The 18,097-nt window shown below is 34.9% G+C and overlaps 6 protein-coding genes across 10 annotated transcripts in view; 3 read left to right on the forward strand and 3 right to left on the reverse strand.

The window, feature by feature from the left end:
• Nucleotides 1–243: 243 nt before the first annotated feature.
• Nucleotides 244–3,360, reverse strand: LOC108738988 (heterogeneous nuclear ribonucleoprotein H-like). 3 transcript variants are annotated; one of them, XM_018472628.1, is made up of 7 exons: nt 3,220–3,359; nt 2,862–3,122; nt 2,637–2,777; nt 1,991–2,129; nt 999–1,210; nt 730–929; nt 244–667 (listed from the first exon to the last, which is right to left on the reverse strand). In XM_018472628.1, the coding sequence occupies exons 2-7, from the start codon at nt 3,112–3,114 to the stop codon at nt 434–436; spliced, it is 1,179 nt and encodes a 392-aa protein (XP_018328130.1). In that variant the 5' UTR covers nt 3,115–3,122; nt 3,220–3,359; the 3' UTR covers nt 244–433. The 3 variants fall into 3 exon arrangements, with proteins under 3 accessions (XP_018328130.1, XP_018328127.1, XP_018328128.1); XM_018472625.1 differs by having other exon boundaries at nt 730–1,210; nt 3,220–3,360; XM_018472626.1 differs by having other exon boundaries at nt 730–1,210; nt 2,862–3,141; nt 3,220–3,360.
• A 274-nt stretch (nt 3,361–3,634) lies between these two features.
• Nucleotides 3,635–7,477, forward strand: LOC108738982 (splicing factor 1). Its single transcript, XM_018472616.2, has 9 exons — nt 3,635–4,126; nt 4,210–4,344; nt 4,853–4,928; nt 5,640–5,792; nt 5,846–5,952; nt 6,013–6,179; nt 6,242–6,400; nt 6,457–6,814; nt 6,879–7,477. Exons 1-9 carry the CDS (start codon nt 3,787–3,789, stop codon nt 7,250–7,252), a joined length of 1,869 nt encoding a protein of 622 aa, XP_018328118.1. The 5' UTR covers nt 3,635–3,786; the 3' UTR covers nt 7,253–7,477.
• Nucleotides 7,478–7,695: 218 nt separating this feature from the next.
• On the reverse strand, nt 7,696–10,393 carry LOC108738992 (MOB kinase activator-like 1). The gene is made up of 5 exons (XM_018472639.2): nt 10,205–10,393; nt 9,896–10,062; nt 9,610–9,837; nt 9,386–9,549; nt 7,696–9,252 (listed from the first exon to the last, which is right to left on the reverse strand). The coding sequence occupies exons 1-5, from the start codon at nt 10,216–10,218 to the stop codon at nt 9,172–9,174; spliced, it is 654 nt and encodes a 217-aa protein (XP_018328141.1). The 5' UTR covers nt 10,219–10,393; the 3' UTR covers nt 7,696–9,171.
• Nucleotides 10,394–10,457: 64 nt separating this feature from the next.
• Nucleotides 10,458–11,315, forward strand: LOC108738993 (iron-sulfur cluster assembly 1 homolog, mitochondrial). Its single transcript, XM_018472640.2, has 5 exons — nt 10,458–10,614; nt 10,680–10,733; nt 10,788–10,863; nt 10,916–10,990; nt 11,049–11,315. The coding sequence occupies exons 1-5, from the start codon at nt 10,531–10,533 to the stop codon at nt 11,150–11,152; spliced, it is 393 nt and encodes a 130-aa protein (XP_018328142.1). The 5' UTR covers nt 10,458–10,530; the 3' UTR covers nt 11,153–11,315.
• Nucleotides 11,305–18,097, reverse strand: part of LOC108738981 — a 10,211-nt gene continuing 3,418 nt past the window's right edge. Inside the window, exons 1-6 of one of the 2 annotated variants that reach the window (XM_018472614.2) lie at nt 13,629–13,869; nt 12,227–13,575; nt 12,108–12,162; nt 11,895–12,052; nt 11,626–11,831; nt 11,305–11,515 (exon numbers count right to left, since the gene is read on the reverse strand). In XM_018472614.2, the coding sequence (XP_018328116.1) occupies nt 11,415–11,515; nt 11,626–11,831; nt 11,895–12,052; nt 12,108–12,162; nt 12,227–13,575; nt 13,629–13,685 (1,926 nt within the window). In that variant the 5' untranslated portion in view covers nt 13,686–13,869 and the 3' untranslated portion in view covers nt 11,305–11,414. Of the gene's footprint in view, nt 11,516–11,625; nt 11,832–11,894; nt 12,053–12,107; nt 12,163–12,226; nt 13,576–13,628; nt 13,870–18,097 lie in introns of those variants that run through there. The other variant, XM_018472615.2, reaches the window with a different exon arrangement.
• LOC108738984 (ATP-dependent RNA helicase p62) overlaps nt 14,974–18,097 on the forward strand; it is a 16,752-nt gene continuing 13,628 nt past the window's right edge. The window contains exons 1-3 of one of the 2 annotated variants that reach the window (XM_018472619.2): nt 14,974–15,081; nt 15,838–16,878; nt 16,944–17,182. In XM_018472619.2, the coding sequence (XP_018328121.1) occupies nt 15,080–15,081; nt 15,838–16,878; nt 16,944–17,182 (1,282 nt within the window). In that variant the 5' untranslated portion in view covers nt 14,974–15,079. The remainder of the gene's footprint in view (nt 15,082–15,837; nt 16,879–16,943; nt 17,183–18,097) is intronic. The other variant, XM_025973100.1, reaches the window with a different exon arrangement.

An 18,097-nucleotide genomic window follows, 5' to 3' on the forward strand; every position in this document is an offset into this window, starting at 1 on the left:
ATTCCGAACATTTCATATATACCAAACAAAAGCATTAAAAAAAAAATAGTGAATACCCTAACAAATTGCTTTATGGTTTGAACAAAGGAAACAAAAAATTCATTACAAACTGAATGTGCTAACAACAACCGAGGTTTAAACGAAAATAAAAACTCTGTACCTTATCGCTGATTTTTTTACAACGTACCTCATGCTCGATCGATTTTTCCCTACACATCTATTAAAACAAACAGAAGACTAAGAAACGTGCTTGTACATATATTTTTTCCTTCAATATACGAACACAATGTGACAGTAATAAAAAGAAAGAAAAATAGTAATTCGAATACCGACGACGAAATTAAATAGTTTAACAACAACCAATCTTTTTCTCTTCTCTTTTTTTACTGATCATTTCCACTTCAAAGAACAGAAATTGAAATGACTTCACAATTTAAGGTCTGCGTCGTCCCAGGCCCCCGTAACACCCTCCGCTGGACGGGGGCCCGTTACTGGCCGACGAATTCAAAAACAGTTCTATATAACGATGCTGCATATGTCCTTTGTCTTTGCTCATGGCCCGGACAGCATCCTCGTGGCTAGCAAATTCAACATCTGCCTCCCCCGAAGCCCTACCCGACCCATCTTGCAACAGTCTAATACTCACCGGAATTATAGGTTTAAAAAACTGCAAAAAGTAGCCTCTGTTAAATAAGATCTCAATCTACCACCCCCTTATGCCGTTCTTACGTCAGCAATGTCCATTTGGGTGGCTTTAAAAGGCAAGCCCCTCATGTGAACGCAATGAATCCCTGCAGAAACTCCCCTATCGTTAGAACCGTTCCAGCTACTCATGCTGTAAGGGCTCCGATCACTACCTGCCAAACTACCATTTCGACTTGCCCCCATCCAAGGACTATTCGGCACGTCGTAATCGTTAAATTTCCTGTCTGTAATAAGCCCATGCAGAAAACACTTTATTATCTCCCCATCGTTATTTTTTTGCTCGTTTAATTTACCGGACACAATGGAGTTGGAGAATCCGCCCTTGAAACTCCTCGAACCCCGCGACTGAAAGCGGTTCATGCCGCCGTAACGGTGATCGCCGCGGTCGTAGGGGCTCGGACGGGAGTTGTAGCCCATGCCCCCTGGACCGCCCCCGATACGACGACCGTTGTAACCCAAAACGCTGCTCACCTCAGACAGGCTGCTCCTAAATATTTCTATGTATCTGCGCATACAATCACATGGAACAAAGTCAGGGAATAAAGCCACAAAACAAAACAACGTAAGTAGAAGAGGAAGCATAATATTGTCAAAGTGTTGTCGTTGATGTGCTGGGGCGAAGGGTGCAAAAAGGAAACAAATCAACATCAAAAAAAAAAAAAAGAACAAACACAACAACATGTACTTTAACAAACAAAACAAGATGCTTACAATATCCTGTCTTATATTGTTTTTAAATACATTGTTACACTGTAGACTGGGTAGTAAGCATGGGCGAAATACCCCTAAAGATTTTGGTCACATACTTCTTCTATTACTATCTCCAAAATATGAAATAACTTAAATAATAATAACTGTGGGGTAAATCCTCATGCTTATGGCTATGGAATTTCTTGTGCTTTTAATTAGCAAATGAATATAATTTTTATTTTTTTTTTATGTTGATGTGTTTCTCACTCTAGGCCCCATTGTTTTTATGACCATATTAATTTACAACAAACAAAATAAATACAGAGTTGTCTACAGTTCCCAGTACAAAAAAAAAACAAAAACTCTCGTTATATATTTTATTTTATCTATTATTTACCTCCCATTACCTGTTTTTTTTTTAAATTTTGAATATACACCCTTGGCCATTAAACAAAAAAGAAATTTAATTAATTCAAATAACGAGAGCTTTTGGTGATGTTGATTGAATTTTCTTTTAAGTAATATTACAAGGAATAATTGAAAAATTAATTATGTTAATGAGGAGGTGATATCCCGCCCTCCCTCCTTGCCCCACCTGTGTCCTATTCTTTCCCGGTGTTTGAGCAGAGCTTTCTCTGCGACTTCTTTGTTAACAAACTGTACGTACGCCTCCCCAGAACTTCTCCCCGAGTAGTCAGTCAGAAGGGTTATTCCGTTCGGCACTATCTCCAACCCTACCCAACAACCCAATAAAATCAGCCCTTCAACTCAAAAATATTTTTCATTACAACGGACTATTTTTTTTTTTTTTCTTTTCAAGGATTAATAAATATAAAATGTGACACACATTTCACCTTTATCGGGATAAAACCAAACAGGCAAAAAATGGGAAAATATCCAAGATACTTGCATGAACAATAGAAAAAAAAAACAGAAGAACATTTATACATAAAACATACAATTATATGAAAAAATCTGGGTAACATTAAGATATCACAATATTATGAAATGTTGTTCTGAGCAAACAAGAAAAAGAAATCATTTGTTATTTAATACTGAGCAGAAATTATAATGAAATCACCTTGTATATTTCTTGTATATATAAAAACAGCTATTAAAGCATAAAATAATTATTTTCAGCTATTTCAAAAGGCAATAAAGACAAGTATCTTATAAATATTTCCAAGAATTTGTTAAAGCATGTAACAAATCAATTAAGTTAAGAGCAATGGGCCTTATACCTGTGAAAAACTGTGCAATCTCCTCCTTGGAGCAACCAAAAGGTAATCCTCTCAATCTCACACACCCGTCCTCATTAGATCCATACATTGGTCCACATCTTTTAATAACCCACTCCATTTCAGCCCTGTTTACTTTGAACACTACTCAAACAACAGTAACAAAACAATTTCAGGAAAATTTCAAAAAGGTAATACAATCTTCAAACAGCATATTTTTATGATTACCTTCAATGTATCTATTTCCCATATGATCCCTGTCTCTGAGAAGAGCACGTTGCAAATCCTCAACGTCCACAAATTCCACAAATGCCTCACCACTAGGCCTCCCTTCCCGTGACGTTGTCATGTGAATACCATTTTTACCACCCTTTATGTTACAGTCCTTAAAGAACGTAATTATATCGTCCGTGGTGGCTGACCAAGGTAGCCCCCTTAATTTCGCAATATAACCGTCATCCTGATCACCTCCTCCAGACATTTTTTAACCTAACGTTTTATTATTTTACTAAACAGCCAAGGAGGTCAAATATAGTTTGACCGATAGACAAATAAGGATTATACAAAAAGGAAAATGAAAACTTACGGTTATTCAGTTTTTAAGCGCAAAAACTAAACACTTGAAATACTTCAATCACAAATTGTTACAAAATGATAAATACTTATAAACAATTGCGTGTAATGTAACAAAATGGCTTCGTGTATAAATACAAATTTGACAAACACACTGCGCATGTGTGGTACAAGGCACAATTTATCAACGTGAATAGTCACGAGGCTCTGTTCACACCAAATAAAAAACTTGTAAATTCGTGGCGTAAACAAAACGTTTTGCAATTCTAATAAGATCCCATTTTAAGTACTTAACCATACGTAATGATGAGATGATTCCAGAAACAATGAAAACAATACAGTGACCTCAATAAAGACTGTTTACTGTTGAATAACGTGAACCACCCTCAAAAATCAAAAGGAAACCTAAAGTGACGTATGCTTCAAGGGGCGGAGAAAGTTTATTCAGTCATTCAGTATAGTCACTATTGAGGTGTTCGTACCCATTAATTAAAAAATAACGTTATATTAAACGCTGGCAAATACCCCAACAGTGCTGAAAATAAGTCTTTGTAACGAGTTTTGCACATTATTTTGAATAATGGGTTCCTCAAGGCATAGGGATCGAAGCAGGGACCGCGATCGCGATAGGGGACGTGATCGATCTAGGGATCGTGACAAAAGGAGACGTAGTAGAGACAGGGACCGTGATAGGGACAGGCATCGCGAACGTGATCGTGAACGAAGGGAAAGGGACAGGAGATCCAGAAGCAAAAGTGAAAGCAAAAGCAAGGGCCGCGAAAAGAGCCCCGAAAAGACTTCAGAGTTTGATGGAGAAAAGTTACTGGCCGAAACTTTGGCCACCATTGCAGCCTCACGAAACTTTGCGTCCCTAGTTTGCCAAAAAGAGGCAAATGAGTCCAGTGGATCGCAGTATGGGGGTAGGTCTCAAAAACTGTTTGATTATTATGTAACATATCAATTAATAGATAGTATATGTAATGCACTGTAACTATATTTACAGAGGAAACCGAGGAAGAAAGACGTCGTAGACGTAGGTCTCGTTGGGCAGGGGGCGAACATGAAAAAATTTTTATACCTGGACTTCCCACTATCCTCCCCAGTAACCTGAGCAAGGAACAGGAACAAGCTTATTTGCGTAAGTATCTGTATAGTCATATATTATTCCCTATAAAACTTATTAGTTGTTAACTGTAAGCATAATTATTAAGATAGAGGTGAGTATGTATTTGACAAGGGCTAGATTTCATTTCTTTTTCTGACCTGGACAAGTTTAATATGAAAACAATAACCCCCAGACTGTTTATAGTAAGTATACAAATGATAATAAGTATACTAATCAGTATTTTTCAGCTGCATTAGCAGGTGCCATACCATAAGACAACAAAGAACATTGATAATTATATAGAGAAAATTACTCTAAAACTGATTGTTTAATTTTAATTGATATTTTCAGACAAATAATTAATTAGCATTATTGACATTAAGTTTGATGTTGTGGTGGTAAGTTTGATAGACCTTGGTCTATTCAGTCTGAAAAAGTGTCTGGGATCATTTTTGATTAATTTTGACTATATTTGTGCTAATAATGAGACCTGCTTTCTAACATAAGGGCGTTTGCCCTTTTCTAATCCGTTTTATTACAGTTCAGCTGCAGATTGAAGAAGTGAGTCGCAAACTACGTTCAGGAGACTTGGGGATTCCTGCCAATCCGGAAGAAAGGTGCTGTAGTAATCAATATAGTGGGGCATTCCTCTTTATCTGCCAGACATCTTAAAATAGTCACCAACAGTGGTTTGGCAACGATAAAAAATAATAATTAACTTATTTCCTTCTTCTAGGAATAAGAGAGCATTCAGGGGATTTAAATTATAATTAATTTGCTAATTTATTGGAAGAACTATCAGAAAATTGTACTTTAAATCCCAATAGGAAAACCAACTTCTAATTTTCAAATAAATTATTTTCTTTTTGAATTGTTGTTATTGGATATAAATTGGAAGTTGGTATGTTACTTAATTAATTAATTCATCTAATTAGTTAGTTTCAGATACATATATACATATTTTTAAAACCTAAAATTTTTACTTTCAGCTAAAATAATAATAATTTATCTTCATTTCAGCCTATTTATAACTTGAAGATTTTTTTTCAAAGTTTAGCATTTAATTGATCTTATTCGTCCCTTCTAATCAGATTGTTTATTTTCAGAAATTACATAAAATTCACTTTATCATTTAATTTTTTAAATAAATTGCAAACCTTTTTTCCCCACAGATTATTTAGTTATTCAAATTCGCTAGTTTTAATAAATAAAAAACCGTGTACGTTTTGCCTTACATCGAACCATCAGGTTTTATAATAGATTGGTGGTGAAATGTAGGGGAAGTATTGCACCCTTTTAATTCTTTTCTGTCTCATTTCTTCTAACAGGTCCCCCTCACCTGAACCAATTTATAGCAGTGATGGCAAACGATTGAATACAAGAGAATTCAGAGTTAGGAAGAGATTAGAGGAAGAAAGACACAATTTGGTTCTCAAAATGCAACAAATAAACCCGGATTTCAAGCCCCCCGTAGACTACAAGTTAGTTTTAACTTTCAATATATTTGTCCAAAATGTAATTGGCTATTTTACAGGCCGCCTGTCATTCGTGTTAGCGATAAGGTGATGATTCCGCAAGAGGAGCACCCAGAAATTAATTTCGTAGGTCTCCTAATTGGACCCAGAGGAAATACTTTAAAGAGTGAGCAGTTGTATTTTTATGGAATTGTACAAAACTGATTTATATATTATTTCTACTTAGCAATGGAAAAAGAGACGGGGGCTAAGATCATAATACGGGGCAAAGGGAGCGTCAAAGAGGGTAAAGTAGGGCGCAAAGATGGTCAGCCTTTGCCAGGCGAAGACGAGCCCTTGCATGCTTATATTACAGCAACCAATCCCGAAAATGTTAAAAAGGCAGTTGAAAAGGTACCGCTCTTTCGATAGCGTTATGTTTGCGTTTATTTATGTTAATTTATTAAACATTTTAGATAAAAGAAGTTATTAGGCAAGGAGTAGAGGTTCCCGAGAGTCAAAATGACCTTCGTAGAATGCAACTGAGAGAACTGGCCCAACTAAACGGTACCCTTAGAGAAAACGACGGTCTGAGGTGTAACAACTGCGGAGCCACCGATCATAAATCATGGCTGGTAAATTAATTTTAATCCATTTACTGTTTCCAGTGCTTGATTTGCTCTCTTTGCAGTGCCCAGACAAGCCAAACATCACCAACAACATTGTTTGTTCGAGCTGTGGGGCGGCTGGACATATAGCGCGCGATTGTCGCCAGAAAAGACCCGGCCAAGGTGGCCCACCTGTTGTTGGCGAGAAAGCAAAAATCGATGAAGAGTATATGTCTTTAATGGCTGAATTAGGCGAAGGTCCACCCCCTCCTGGCACAACCAATGCCAACGGAAACGGTATGAGTGCGACGCCTCAACGCAAAATGAACACAGGCATTAACATGTTCGAACAACAAATGGCCCCGCGACCATTAATGCCACCCCCTCTAGCTAGCGGCGGTCCTATGATGCCTCCCATGGCCAACGGAATGAACACAATGTGTAAGTTTTGTTAATGTCAGTACCCACATTAAATCGAACTTAAAATTGTCTTTCTATATTAAAGGTATGCCACCACCACCTCCGTGGGGTGCTGCGCCAGGTATGGGTTGGCCACCGGGTCCCCCGGGAATAATGCCCCCACCGCCACCGCCCGGAGCTTCGAGTCCGCCCCAAATGGGAATGCCCTGGATGCCACCACCCATTGTAAACAATCAACCGCCTCCTCCTGGAGCTTCGATAGTGAGCACGACCGTAACAACATCTTCAAACGCTACGGCGTCTACAACCATCCCCCCGCCAGTAAACATGCCCCCTTGGCAACCTGGAGCACCGCCGTTTGGTTGGCCGCCAACTAATTTAGCCGCTCCTCCGCCCCCGCCCGGTATCGACGTGAGCACATTGTTAACTGCTCCGCCACCCCCACCCCCTTCATCGTAAAAGAACAACCGCAACTAATTTTAGATTGCAAAAGATTAAAATAAATGTAATGTATTAACTTTAGTTTCATTGTATCAGTTTGTGTTTTCATGTTAATTAAACTTTGTAGGTGATTTCTTGTTAGTGAATATAGGGTGTACTTTGGAAATTTATTTTATTATTGTATGTAATTCCTTTAATACTTCATGTAATAGAAGTATAAATAAATAAAATGATTCTAAATTACGTTATTAGTTGTTTTTAAGTGTAAATTACTTTTAGATCGAATTATACTAGACCTATTAATTGTATCGTTATGCACCTATTCCTCTAGCCACAATTACAAGCTTAAAAAAACCAAGTGCTGCAAATTTTGCAGTGATTTTGTGATAGCGTTTTGTTTTTTCTACTTGCATTATGCCAGTAGACTTAGGGTGATTAAAGAGGAAATTGATAATGTGTCATAATTTATATACTTTTTTTATTAAAAGTTGAAATCCTTTACAAAACAACTCGCAAATTGTTTAATTATTTGTGTAATTGAAAAAATATTCGCTGCGCTATCTGTTCATCTGAGATACACCTACATTATTACACCTAAGTATCTGATGCCACATAACAAGTTTTGCCGTTTTATTAAGTGGCTTAAATTTTTGATGATTGCGACGTATATACATTTCTTTTTATTCTCTAAAAAAGCAGGCAAACAGGCTCTCTATATACTATATAGTAATTAATGTGCTTAATAAAAATAAATAGAATTAAAAACAAAAAAAATGACAATATCTATTCACTACATTAATAATTAACAAATATTTATATGTATAAAATTTTACAGGGCGACATATTATTTAAAATGCCAATAATATGTATAATGTATAGGTATGTATCAAAAAGACCGAGAAGTTCAATAATAAATTATAACACGATATTGTACTGCAAGTTAAAAACTAGTCGACGGCGACGCAATAAAAATATTCGACGTTAGTAATGATGCTATTGCTTTTGCCAGATCGCTAAAATTCTTCTTATCAAAAATATTATCATTGATAAGGCCCAAAGTCGCGTTTAGCTGTATCAAAATTATCGATACAATAATTTTGTACAGAAACAAGAAGTCACATACAATTTTTTCACCGGTCGTTCTAACCGTTGTCATCAAAGAAAAAAAAATATTTAACATTACAATACAGTAACGGTGGTCGTTTGCAGTAAATTTTTAACTACAAATATAAAAAACTGAATTTGGTCTACTATAAAGAAAAAGGCAGTGCAGAACTGAAAGAAACTATCACAATATATAAAATAATAAATAAACTGTAGCAATGGTTGTTAAAAAAAAAATTAAAATAAATGAATAAAAAATGTGGTCAATTCAATTAAAAAAATCACTCTTTACTGATATCGACAGATACAGTAAGTAATGAAGTGATTTGACTACAGTTAAATATTTTCTTTTTTCTTCTATTTCTATAAATATAAATAGGGAGTGTACTGTATAACGAACACCCTAAACTATTTATACAGGGTGTAAAGAGGAACCTATTTGTCATTTGATTATGTAAAGTCGAAATATGATAGACTAAATGTAAGCTACACATACATAAATACAAAATTCACCCTGCATACTGTGAGATAAAATCGAACCCTAAGCAATTATTAAGTGCAACAACAGTCTAAACATTGCGTTGAAGAAGACACCTAAAATTTTGTGTCATTTTTAACAGGCGAGTGTAACCCTAGAGCTTCCCTGATGGCTCTTGACTAATTTTGTGCCTTAATCAATCGTTATTTCTTTTTTATACTGCTTAACAACTATATCACTGTTGCTTAGTGTAAAGTAAAGGAGAAGGGACATATAAATTAAAGAAAGATTATAGCCAACAAAAATAAAATTAAGAAGGGTGTTGTTAGAGTTGTCTTTTGTGTATTTCGATCGTTCATCGGGCCTCTTTTGCCGTCAATTTGTCTATTAATTCTTGCAGAGGAGCCAATTCTCGCCTCTCTATCAAACTAAACTCCTACAAAAATAAACTTATATATTCTTCTTTCCATTTGCAACTGTTTTGTGTCCCAATTTCCTCTCAAAACATAATAATTAATGTTTAGATCAGAATTTGTGACACAATGTATTCTTAAAAAATGATTCAATACCTGAACAAAGAATATAAAATGCTTGAATGATGTGTTAAGATGGGCTTCTTCACCCAATTGCACAACCTCAGTAAAATGCTGATGATAAATGTGGGCGTAGACTCTGAATAACCTTTTCAATATTGTTTTGGCAATAGAGAGGAAATTTTTAGGAAAAGGTACCCCTGAAACACCACTTATGTAACAACCTTTTAAAACCAGTATTTACTGGGTAAATTAGCTACCTATTTTTGATGGGAATAGTGTCTCATCATCCAACTGATCTTGCACCCATGTCATTAAATAGTCTATATATTTTGGAGCTGAACATTTAATTGGTTTTTTTACTGTATGACCATCAGCCCAATGATATTCGTATTTTGGACCTGCTGACATTATGGGACAGCTCTCTTCTGTGCAAAACTCGGTTATTGTGCCATAAAGCATGTTAATTTGGTTAAAAAAGTCAACAGCTAAAAGTTACATGACTTTTTGCAACATCTTCTCAATCAATTTTAGTTTTCAACTTACTGTTAACAGCAACCCACTCATTTAAGTCCTCGCCCTCCGGTAATATTACTGCCAGTCTAAGGTTTCCTGAACCTAGAGTGGCAGCTGCATGTTTCATCAGCTCATACTGATGTGTTCCCTCAGGTATATTTTTTTTAGGTTTGAATGTTTTGGAAGAACGACTCCCACTAAAAGATACGCTAGTTACTTAATTGTACTTTGCAAAACAAACCATTTCGGAAATATTGATCAATTCTATTTCTGGATTTCAGACAAAAATAGCATGATAATGAAAATGTTCATTCAACTGAGACAACAAAGTCCACTTACAAAAGAAAACTCATCCTAAGTGCCTCTTGTGGGGAAACTATTGCACTTTATGTTACCAAAAAGGCCTTGTAAAGGATACGATCAACAAATTCACATTCGCCTTTTTATTTCCAAAAAAAATTGTGCTAATTTGACAAAACGACAAAACACAGATGTTTTAGCTGTCTCTTTGACAGTTAAGTTACAGGATAACCAATTGTTAAACACTAGCACCAATATTCCCCTAGATCGATGTTTTGGTAATTTTTCAGAGCCCTCTCGTGTATATATCTTTCACTATATATTAAAAATAAACTTTTTAGAATGTATTTTTAAATTAAATTACCATGGCTGCCAAATCGGTGGCAACTGCTACAGTTCGAGCTGTGAAAAACAGAAGACTTCTACCCACAAGAGCAGCCCTACTTCTTGTAAGCAACAAAAATATAATATTTAAGAACATAACCTACTTAAAGTAAAATGACTAATTTTTCAGACTCCTTCAGCTGTAAATCGAGTAAAAGAACTGTTAAATGGAAAAAAAGAATTTGTAAGTTCTATAAACCTATATTCAATCGTATTTAACTATAATTTATTGCAATAGGTTGGACTAAAGATTGGTGTTCGACAGAGAGGCTGCAATGGCTTGTCATACACTTTGGATTATGCAACGCAAAAAGGTAAGTCTTTCTTTTAAACTCTAGGAAACCCTAAAAAGGGTAATTTTTATAGATAAAATGGATGAAGAGGTTGTGCAAGATGGTGTCAGAATTTTTATAGATAAAAAGGCCCAGCTAACACTATTAGGTATTTAGTGTATTCGCTAATTTATAAGTAAACAATTCAACTAATTAATGGTTTTTAGGGACTGAGATGGACTACGTAGAAAGCAAATTAAGCAGCGAATTTGTGTTTAATAATCCGAATATAAAGGGAACTTGTGGCTGTGGAGAATCATTTAGTGTATAACAGGAGAAGATTTCTAGTCAAATTATAGTACAAGTTTTTTTTGCAGATAAGAATCCTCTTATTCTAATTAGAAAGACCATGTAAATAATTTATTCAATGTCTAATTATAAACGCGTTTTGAATCTTTTACTAATTGTAATCAAAACATAAAAAAATAGAAATATTTTATTGCTTTTACTGCTTAGAAATGATAAAATAACTTCCCGAGTCGTATATAAAATTACTTAAATAACAAAATAATTATAAAATAATAATAAAAAAATTACATTAATTTAGGCTGCTGTTTCAAAGCAGTTATGTCCAAAATTTTATTGGCATTTGTTTTCACCGGGGAGCACATTTGTGCTGGTATAGTTTTATTTTCTAAAAAGAAAATATAACGTTAATTTCTAAAAATGCAATAAAAAGCTAATTTGGAATAATACAGTATTTAAATACTTTGCTCAGTAAGTTATTAAATGAAAATAATATACCTTTAGCTAACAAGTTATACTTTTGCATATATTGAAGAGTAGCAAAGGAAAAATCTGAACGCCTGTTCCCAAACTTTTCCTGACTGTTCTCAGTGGCCACTTTTGCCAGTTGTTCATCTGGCATATATTTCATTAGGAGCTGTTTAACAGCAAAACTTATTTCTGTTGGACTGCAGCTACTATTCGACGAATTACTACTATCGCATCTAAATATTGAATAAGTTCAATCAAATAATCGCAAATTTAATAAAATTCGATTTAAAATTTACCCAGAATTAACATCATCCAAATTTTCAATAGGAACATTAATTCCCATGGTCTTTAAGTGATTAATAGTGGCCTCTTTAACTGCCTGAAGAGGATTAAACTTTTTATCTCTACAAATTTCGTTTTTACTCTTTTTTTTAAGAACCTGATTGACTTGACCCTATAAAATTATCACTGTTAACCCTAATAAAGACAAAAAATGATTATATAATTACCACAATATTATCATATAAAGTCCAACCAACGTTTATTGGATTTTCGTCATCACTACTAAAAAAATAATAAATAATAATGTTTTAAAAGTGAGTTTGGTTTTATAATTAATATTGCTTACTCTGAGCTATAATCCTGCATTTCGACGTGAATGCTATTGTCAGGACTATGGGACTGCTCAGGAACTTTCAATGGCTCATCTAATGCCAAAGATAAATTTGTATTCTTTACATCTTCTGTTCTGTTATTATTACTGGAAAAATTGCTTTCAATCTCTGTTATTTCCTGAATTTTCGGCTCGTGATTTAAGTGCTCTTTAAAAACCTTATTGCTTTTTACTTGGGGTCTTATTGACACCTCAAAACTAGTCATAACATCAATAGAATATTTATTAGGGTTTTGAAAAAGGGGACGAGTATTGATTAGGTTTTTATGAGGAGGTAAAATTTGTGGGTTGTCCTTAGAAGGTGGAGCCACAATCTCTTTCAATGCTGGAGAGACTTCGGGTGGTTCCCTTTTTTTTTGATTTTCAAGTAGCATTGCTACCTGATTTTGCAACAACAGAAGCTGTTCATTTTGCTGTTTCATTATCTGTAGAAGGTCTTTGACTGTAGGTTCATTAGAATCTTTGCTTTCAGCAAGACAAACAGCAGTTTCTTGTGTCTGTATGGACTGATCCATTTTATTTACAATTCGATCATTGCTAGCACAGTTTTGTTGTTCTGATGGCCTTTTAATTACTGTATCATAATCACATCTGAGGTGAACACCAGGGTTCTTTTTAAAATTTTCATATTTATAATTGTATAAATCAACAACCACCTCATTTACACCTCTTTTTGGATCTATTGCACAGCGTTTTTCGTTATTTTTTATGGCATTACTATTTAAACCTTCTAAAACTCTCCTGTTACAATCTGCTCTTTTATTCAAATGATCAGGTTTAGCTACTACACCTGTCTTCTTGTATAGAGGGTTTAAGTTTTCAATATCACAACTACCATGGTTTAAGTAAGACTTATTAGGGTCTACCATACTCAAATCTAAATTTCTACTAGGTATATTTGCCATATAAATTTCCTCAAAAGGTTTTGAAGGAACTAAATTCAAAGGATACCTCTTTGGATCCATATTTTTTTCATAGCCACTTAGACTGGGGGAAGTAAAACGTTGCTGAACATCAGCTGGCCTTTTAATTCTATTAGGAGTAACAGATGCATGTAGTAGGGGACTTTCAAACCTCACTTGCTTTCGAAAACTATTGTTATTGAATAGTTTTTGACTATATACCTTATCACAACTGCTTAAAGGTTTAGTGTAGGAATTATTATACGTGCATTTGCCCTGATTTTGTTTCCAAAATTCGTAAGAATATGCATTATTTGTGGAAGTTGTTGGCCCAAGTTGTTGATTGGTAATATCACTGTTTAGTATAATTGATGGGCTGGACACAACAGGTTTCGTGAAAACCTAAAAAACGCATCGTCTTTTTCATATTTAAACCTAATAGTACTCTAAATTACTTGTTTAAAAGCCAAAGGAACAGGTGCACTTCGGGGTTCGTCATAAAACGAATCCATTGTTTCCAAATACTTAATTGCAAACGAACTCTATCAATTAAACATATTCCAAAATGTTTATGGTAACATTAAATTCACTTTCTAATCGTTTTTTTCGGTTATAAATTAAGAAAAATAAAGTATTTATCCAATTTGACCGTTATAAAATAAGGTGACAGTTCATTTAAAAATAGTGATTTAAATTCTACCAATTACATCTCCATTGCCAACCAAAGAAAAATGGATGAAACTACCTTCAAACGTTTAAAACAACCTAACCCTACTTTTAATTGTCAAAAAATTTATTCTTTTTAATTTTTCATTAATTTTGGATATGATTCCTTCTGTAAACGTAGTTATTTCGTTTTCTTGAATAAAAACGTGAGCTGCTGCTGTATTAATTACATGGACAAATTAAAAAATGTCCGGTAAAAGGAAACCGATTGTATGTGAAATATGTGGAAAAGCCTTTTCAACAAAAGGAACTTTAAAAACGCATGAATTAACTCATATTATAGATAAACCGTATAAATGTGAAATGTGTTACAAGTCGTATACACAAAAAACTAATTTAGAGGCTCATCTCAGAAGTCATAGGAAAGACAAACCTTTCAAGTGTTTTGTATGTCAGAAATCATTTACCCAATTAGGAATTTTGAGAAATCATTCTGCATTACATTTGCCAGAGAAACCGTTTCAGTGTACGAGATGCCAAAAGTCATTTGCTCAAAAGAACCAACTGCTAGTTCATGAAAGGACACATACCGGAGAAAAGCCCTACAATTGTTTGACTTGTGGCAAGTCCTTTGCACAGCAGGGCTCCTTAAGAAATCACGAAATGGTACATTTACAAAGTAAACCATTTAAGTGCACATTTTGTCCAAAAACCTTCTCTCAAAGAAATCTATTACATAAACATTTGACTAAATACCACTCGGTGTATTTAGAGATTGATATATAGTAGCTATTACTTAAAACCGATTTTTATATATAACTAAAAAGAAATAAATATTTCTTCTGAAGTAGAGTCAGTTATTTTATTTATTTACACTTCTGAATCTGATTTTTGTGGAAAAATCTACAATAGTAGCTTAGAAATGAAGTGTTTATAATACTGTACTATTTAGAGAAGTAGGTATATATGAGTTCTCAATATTTTCAGTTGAAAAAGGTTTCAAAAACGTATATTTAAAAAATAAAGGGAGGTAAATTTTGAAAATCCCTCTTATTTAATTTTTTTAAAAAAATTAGTTCAAGAAATCACCAACCTAGCGCTACTCGTTTCCTAGATGGGGTATGTGGAACAAATGACGCATTTCCTCTTTCACTTGTTCGTCACCTTCGTTACGAGTAACATCGTAATAGTTTAAAGCAAGTTATATTTTGAAGTGTAGTGTCCCTGTACATCTTTAAAAATGTAAGACATTTATATTTGCTAATTTTAAGTTCGTTTATGCTTTGTATCAATAATTTCTTTAAGAGATTAATGAGATGATGGTAATTATATGTATCTAATATGAAACATTTATTAGATGTATTACTACAGCTGTCTGTCGAAAAAATGAGTATATTAAATGCTTATTCTCATTAAATCTCTTGCAAATGAATAAAATATGTTTTTATCCATGTTATTAAGCTTTAATTAGGAGAAACCTTAAGTTATTCTGATGATCGATTGCACAAAATAATGCAAAAAATGGCTACCGCCTTTGTTCTCAATAGTAAGCTCAATAAAATGGCAGCTGCGTAGAAAGTTAAAGTTATTTTTAGTTAGCATTATTTCTGCATAAGCAATCGATAATCACAGGTGGATATTAAATGGAATGATTAATTTGTTACGAAAGCATTTTAAAAATAAAATATAAAACATAATTTGCAGTCTCACAAATTAATGTTACACGACAGTTGTTTCGCCAAACTAACTTCTTCAGAAGTTTATATGACTAACTTGGGAGCATTTAAATTTAATTTTATAACATAAAAATAAACAAATGCATTTGAAAACTAATGTAGGGGCCATCAATTTTCAAGGAGAATTTCCCAAAAAATTATTATTCTCAAAAATGAGAACTTAAGTATTGTCAATACATGGCGAATTCAAAAAGTTATATGACAGAATTATTCATATACGGGGTAGTTTCGAAGAGGTAACATTTTGGTATTTTTTCGCTAGGTCATTCAGAAACAACATGAATAACGCATATACTCCTCGTGCTTATGGAAATAATAATGGTTTTAATAACCGAAATCAAAACAGCGGTTTTCGTCAAAACGGTTACAATAACGGTACAAATGGAGTAAAGAGATTCGACGATAACAGGGGCAACAATTATGGATCGAACAATCGTTCCCCCATGCAGAAACCAAACTGGGAAGCTGAAAATTTGACCCCATTAAAAAACGACTACGTCCCCCATCCATCAATATCTAAACGTACCTCATTTGAGGTCGACCATTATCGTCGTTCTAAAATGATACGTGTAGAAGGCAAAGATGTTCCTCATCCTATTCAGTCTTTCGATGAAACAAATTTCGCCGATTATTTGATGGAAAATATCAAGAGACAGGGCTATGAAGAGCCTACTGCTATCCAAGCCCAAGGGTGGCCGATCGCCCTTAGTGGAAAAGACCTAGTGGGCATTGCCCAAACTGGCTCTGGTAAAACTTTGGCTTACATGCTCCCAGCCATTATGCACATCAATTCCCAAGAAACTCGTAACGCAGGAGACGGACCAACAGTACTTGTTCTCGCTCCAACCCGAGAACTGGCCCAGCAAATCCAAAAAATTGCTAATGAGTTTGGCACCTCCTCTTACATTCGTAACACCTGCATCTTTGGAGGTGCTCCGAAAGGGCCCCAGGCGCGCGATCTTGAACGTGGCGTCGAAATTGTCATCGCAACTCCTGGAAGACTGATCGACTTTTTGGAGAGAGGAACCACATCTTTGAAACGATGCACTTATCTGGTTCTGGATGAGGCAGATAGGATGCTGGACATGGGTTTCGAGCCCCAAATCAGAAAAATCTTACAACAGGTCCGTCCCGATCGTCAGACTCTCATGTGGTCTGCAACATGGCCCAAGGAAGTCAAAAAACTTGCATCTGACTTTCTGAGTAACTACATACACATAAACGTCGGTTCCATGGAATTGAGCGCCAACCATAATATTCTCCAGATCGTGGACGTCTGCCAAGAACAGGAAAAGGAACAAAAGTGAGCTCAAATCCCAAATCCAACTTCTCCGTTATGATTACTACTACTTTCTTCTTAAATTGCAGATTAAACAATTTACTCCAAGAAGTGGGCTTAAACTGTGAGTCCAATTCGAAGATCCTCATCTTTGTAGAGACCAAGAGAAAAGTTGAGGATATTACCAAAAACATAAGACGTGTGGGATGGCCAGCTGTTTGTATGCATGGTAATAAAAGTCAGCAGGAACGAGACTACGTCCTAAAGGAGTTCAGAAATGGAAACAGCAACATCCTCGTGGCCACGGACGTGGCGGCCCGAGGACTTGGTGAGTATAAATGAAAAAGGTAACGTGGACAAGTTTAGGACACAGGAAAACAAATACTAATTCTTATTGTATTTTGGTACAGTTTGTGCGCTGAAACCGCATAAAAAAAATTGCCGGAAAAAATTTTTAAATTATGGGTCAACCCAGACTTTATTTTGGCACAAAATAACCTCGAGACAAATTTAGATACATAAAATATTCAAAAATTGCTTTACTAACTTGAATCAAAAAGATATTTAACTAATATAACGATATAATTAGTTTATTTTATAAATAATTGTATTACTTGTTTACCTTTTCATTGTATTGTTTTTATGATATGAGAAAAGGTTGTTTTTGTGCTTTGTATTGTATCACTTAATCAGTCTGGTTGTTGTCCTTTTTTTTCAGAGGCACGAGCGAGATAATAAAGTGTTCCGTGGGAGTGTTTTAATAATTCAACTACATTCCTATCGGACTCTGGCAGGTCTTGCGGTGCCTCTTTAACAGACAACGAGCCGAATATGGAAGAATTTTGTTACCTATTTATTCAGAGTGATCTGCCTAGGTGTCCATTATGTGGCTTTTGTTGCACACACAACAATCTCCCTACATCTACCCTTGTCAGTGCACCTGATATTTGTTTGACTCACTTTTTTTTTTCTTTAAAGTCCCCATCTGTGAACATATTGTCCTTTTTTTCTGCACCCCAGTTTGTTTAGTAGAAGCACTTATTAGCTTTTTCTTATCAATTATTTTTTGCAGTTGTAAGTGCACTTAAAACCTATTTGTTGTTCCGCTCCTTTTTATTTTCCAAATTTTTCTCCCTTGTATCCTTATTCTATCCTACACACTTAGCCTCCGTTTTTATCGTCGTGGGAACATTTGCTATTTTAATGACAGACACTGCAGCCACTTCGTGAGGGGGTTTCCACC

This window comes from Agrilus planipennis, unplaced genomic scaffold (genome assembly GCF_000699045.2).
Source record: "Agrilus planipennis isolate EAB-ADULT unplaced genomic scaffold, Apla_2.0 scaffold134, whole genome shotgun sequence".
Lineage (NCBI taxonomy): Eukaryota > Metazoa > Arthropoda > Insecta > Coleoptera > Buprestidae > Agrilus > Agrilus planipennis.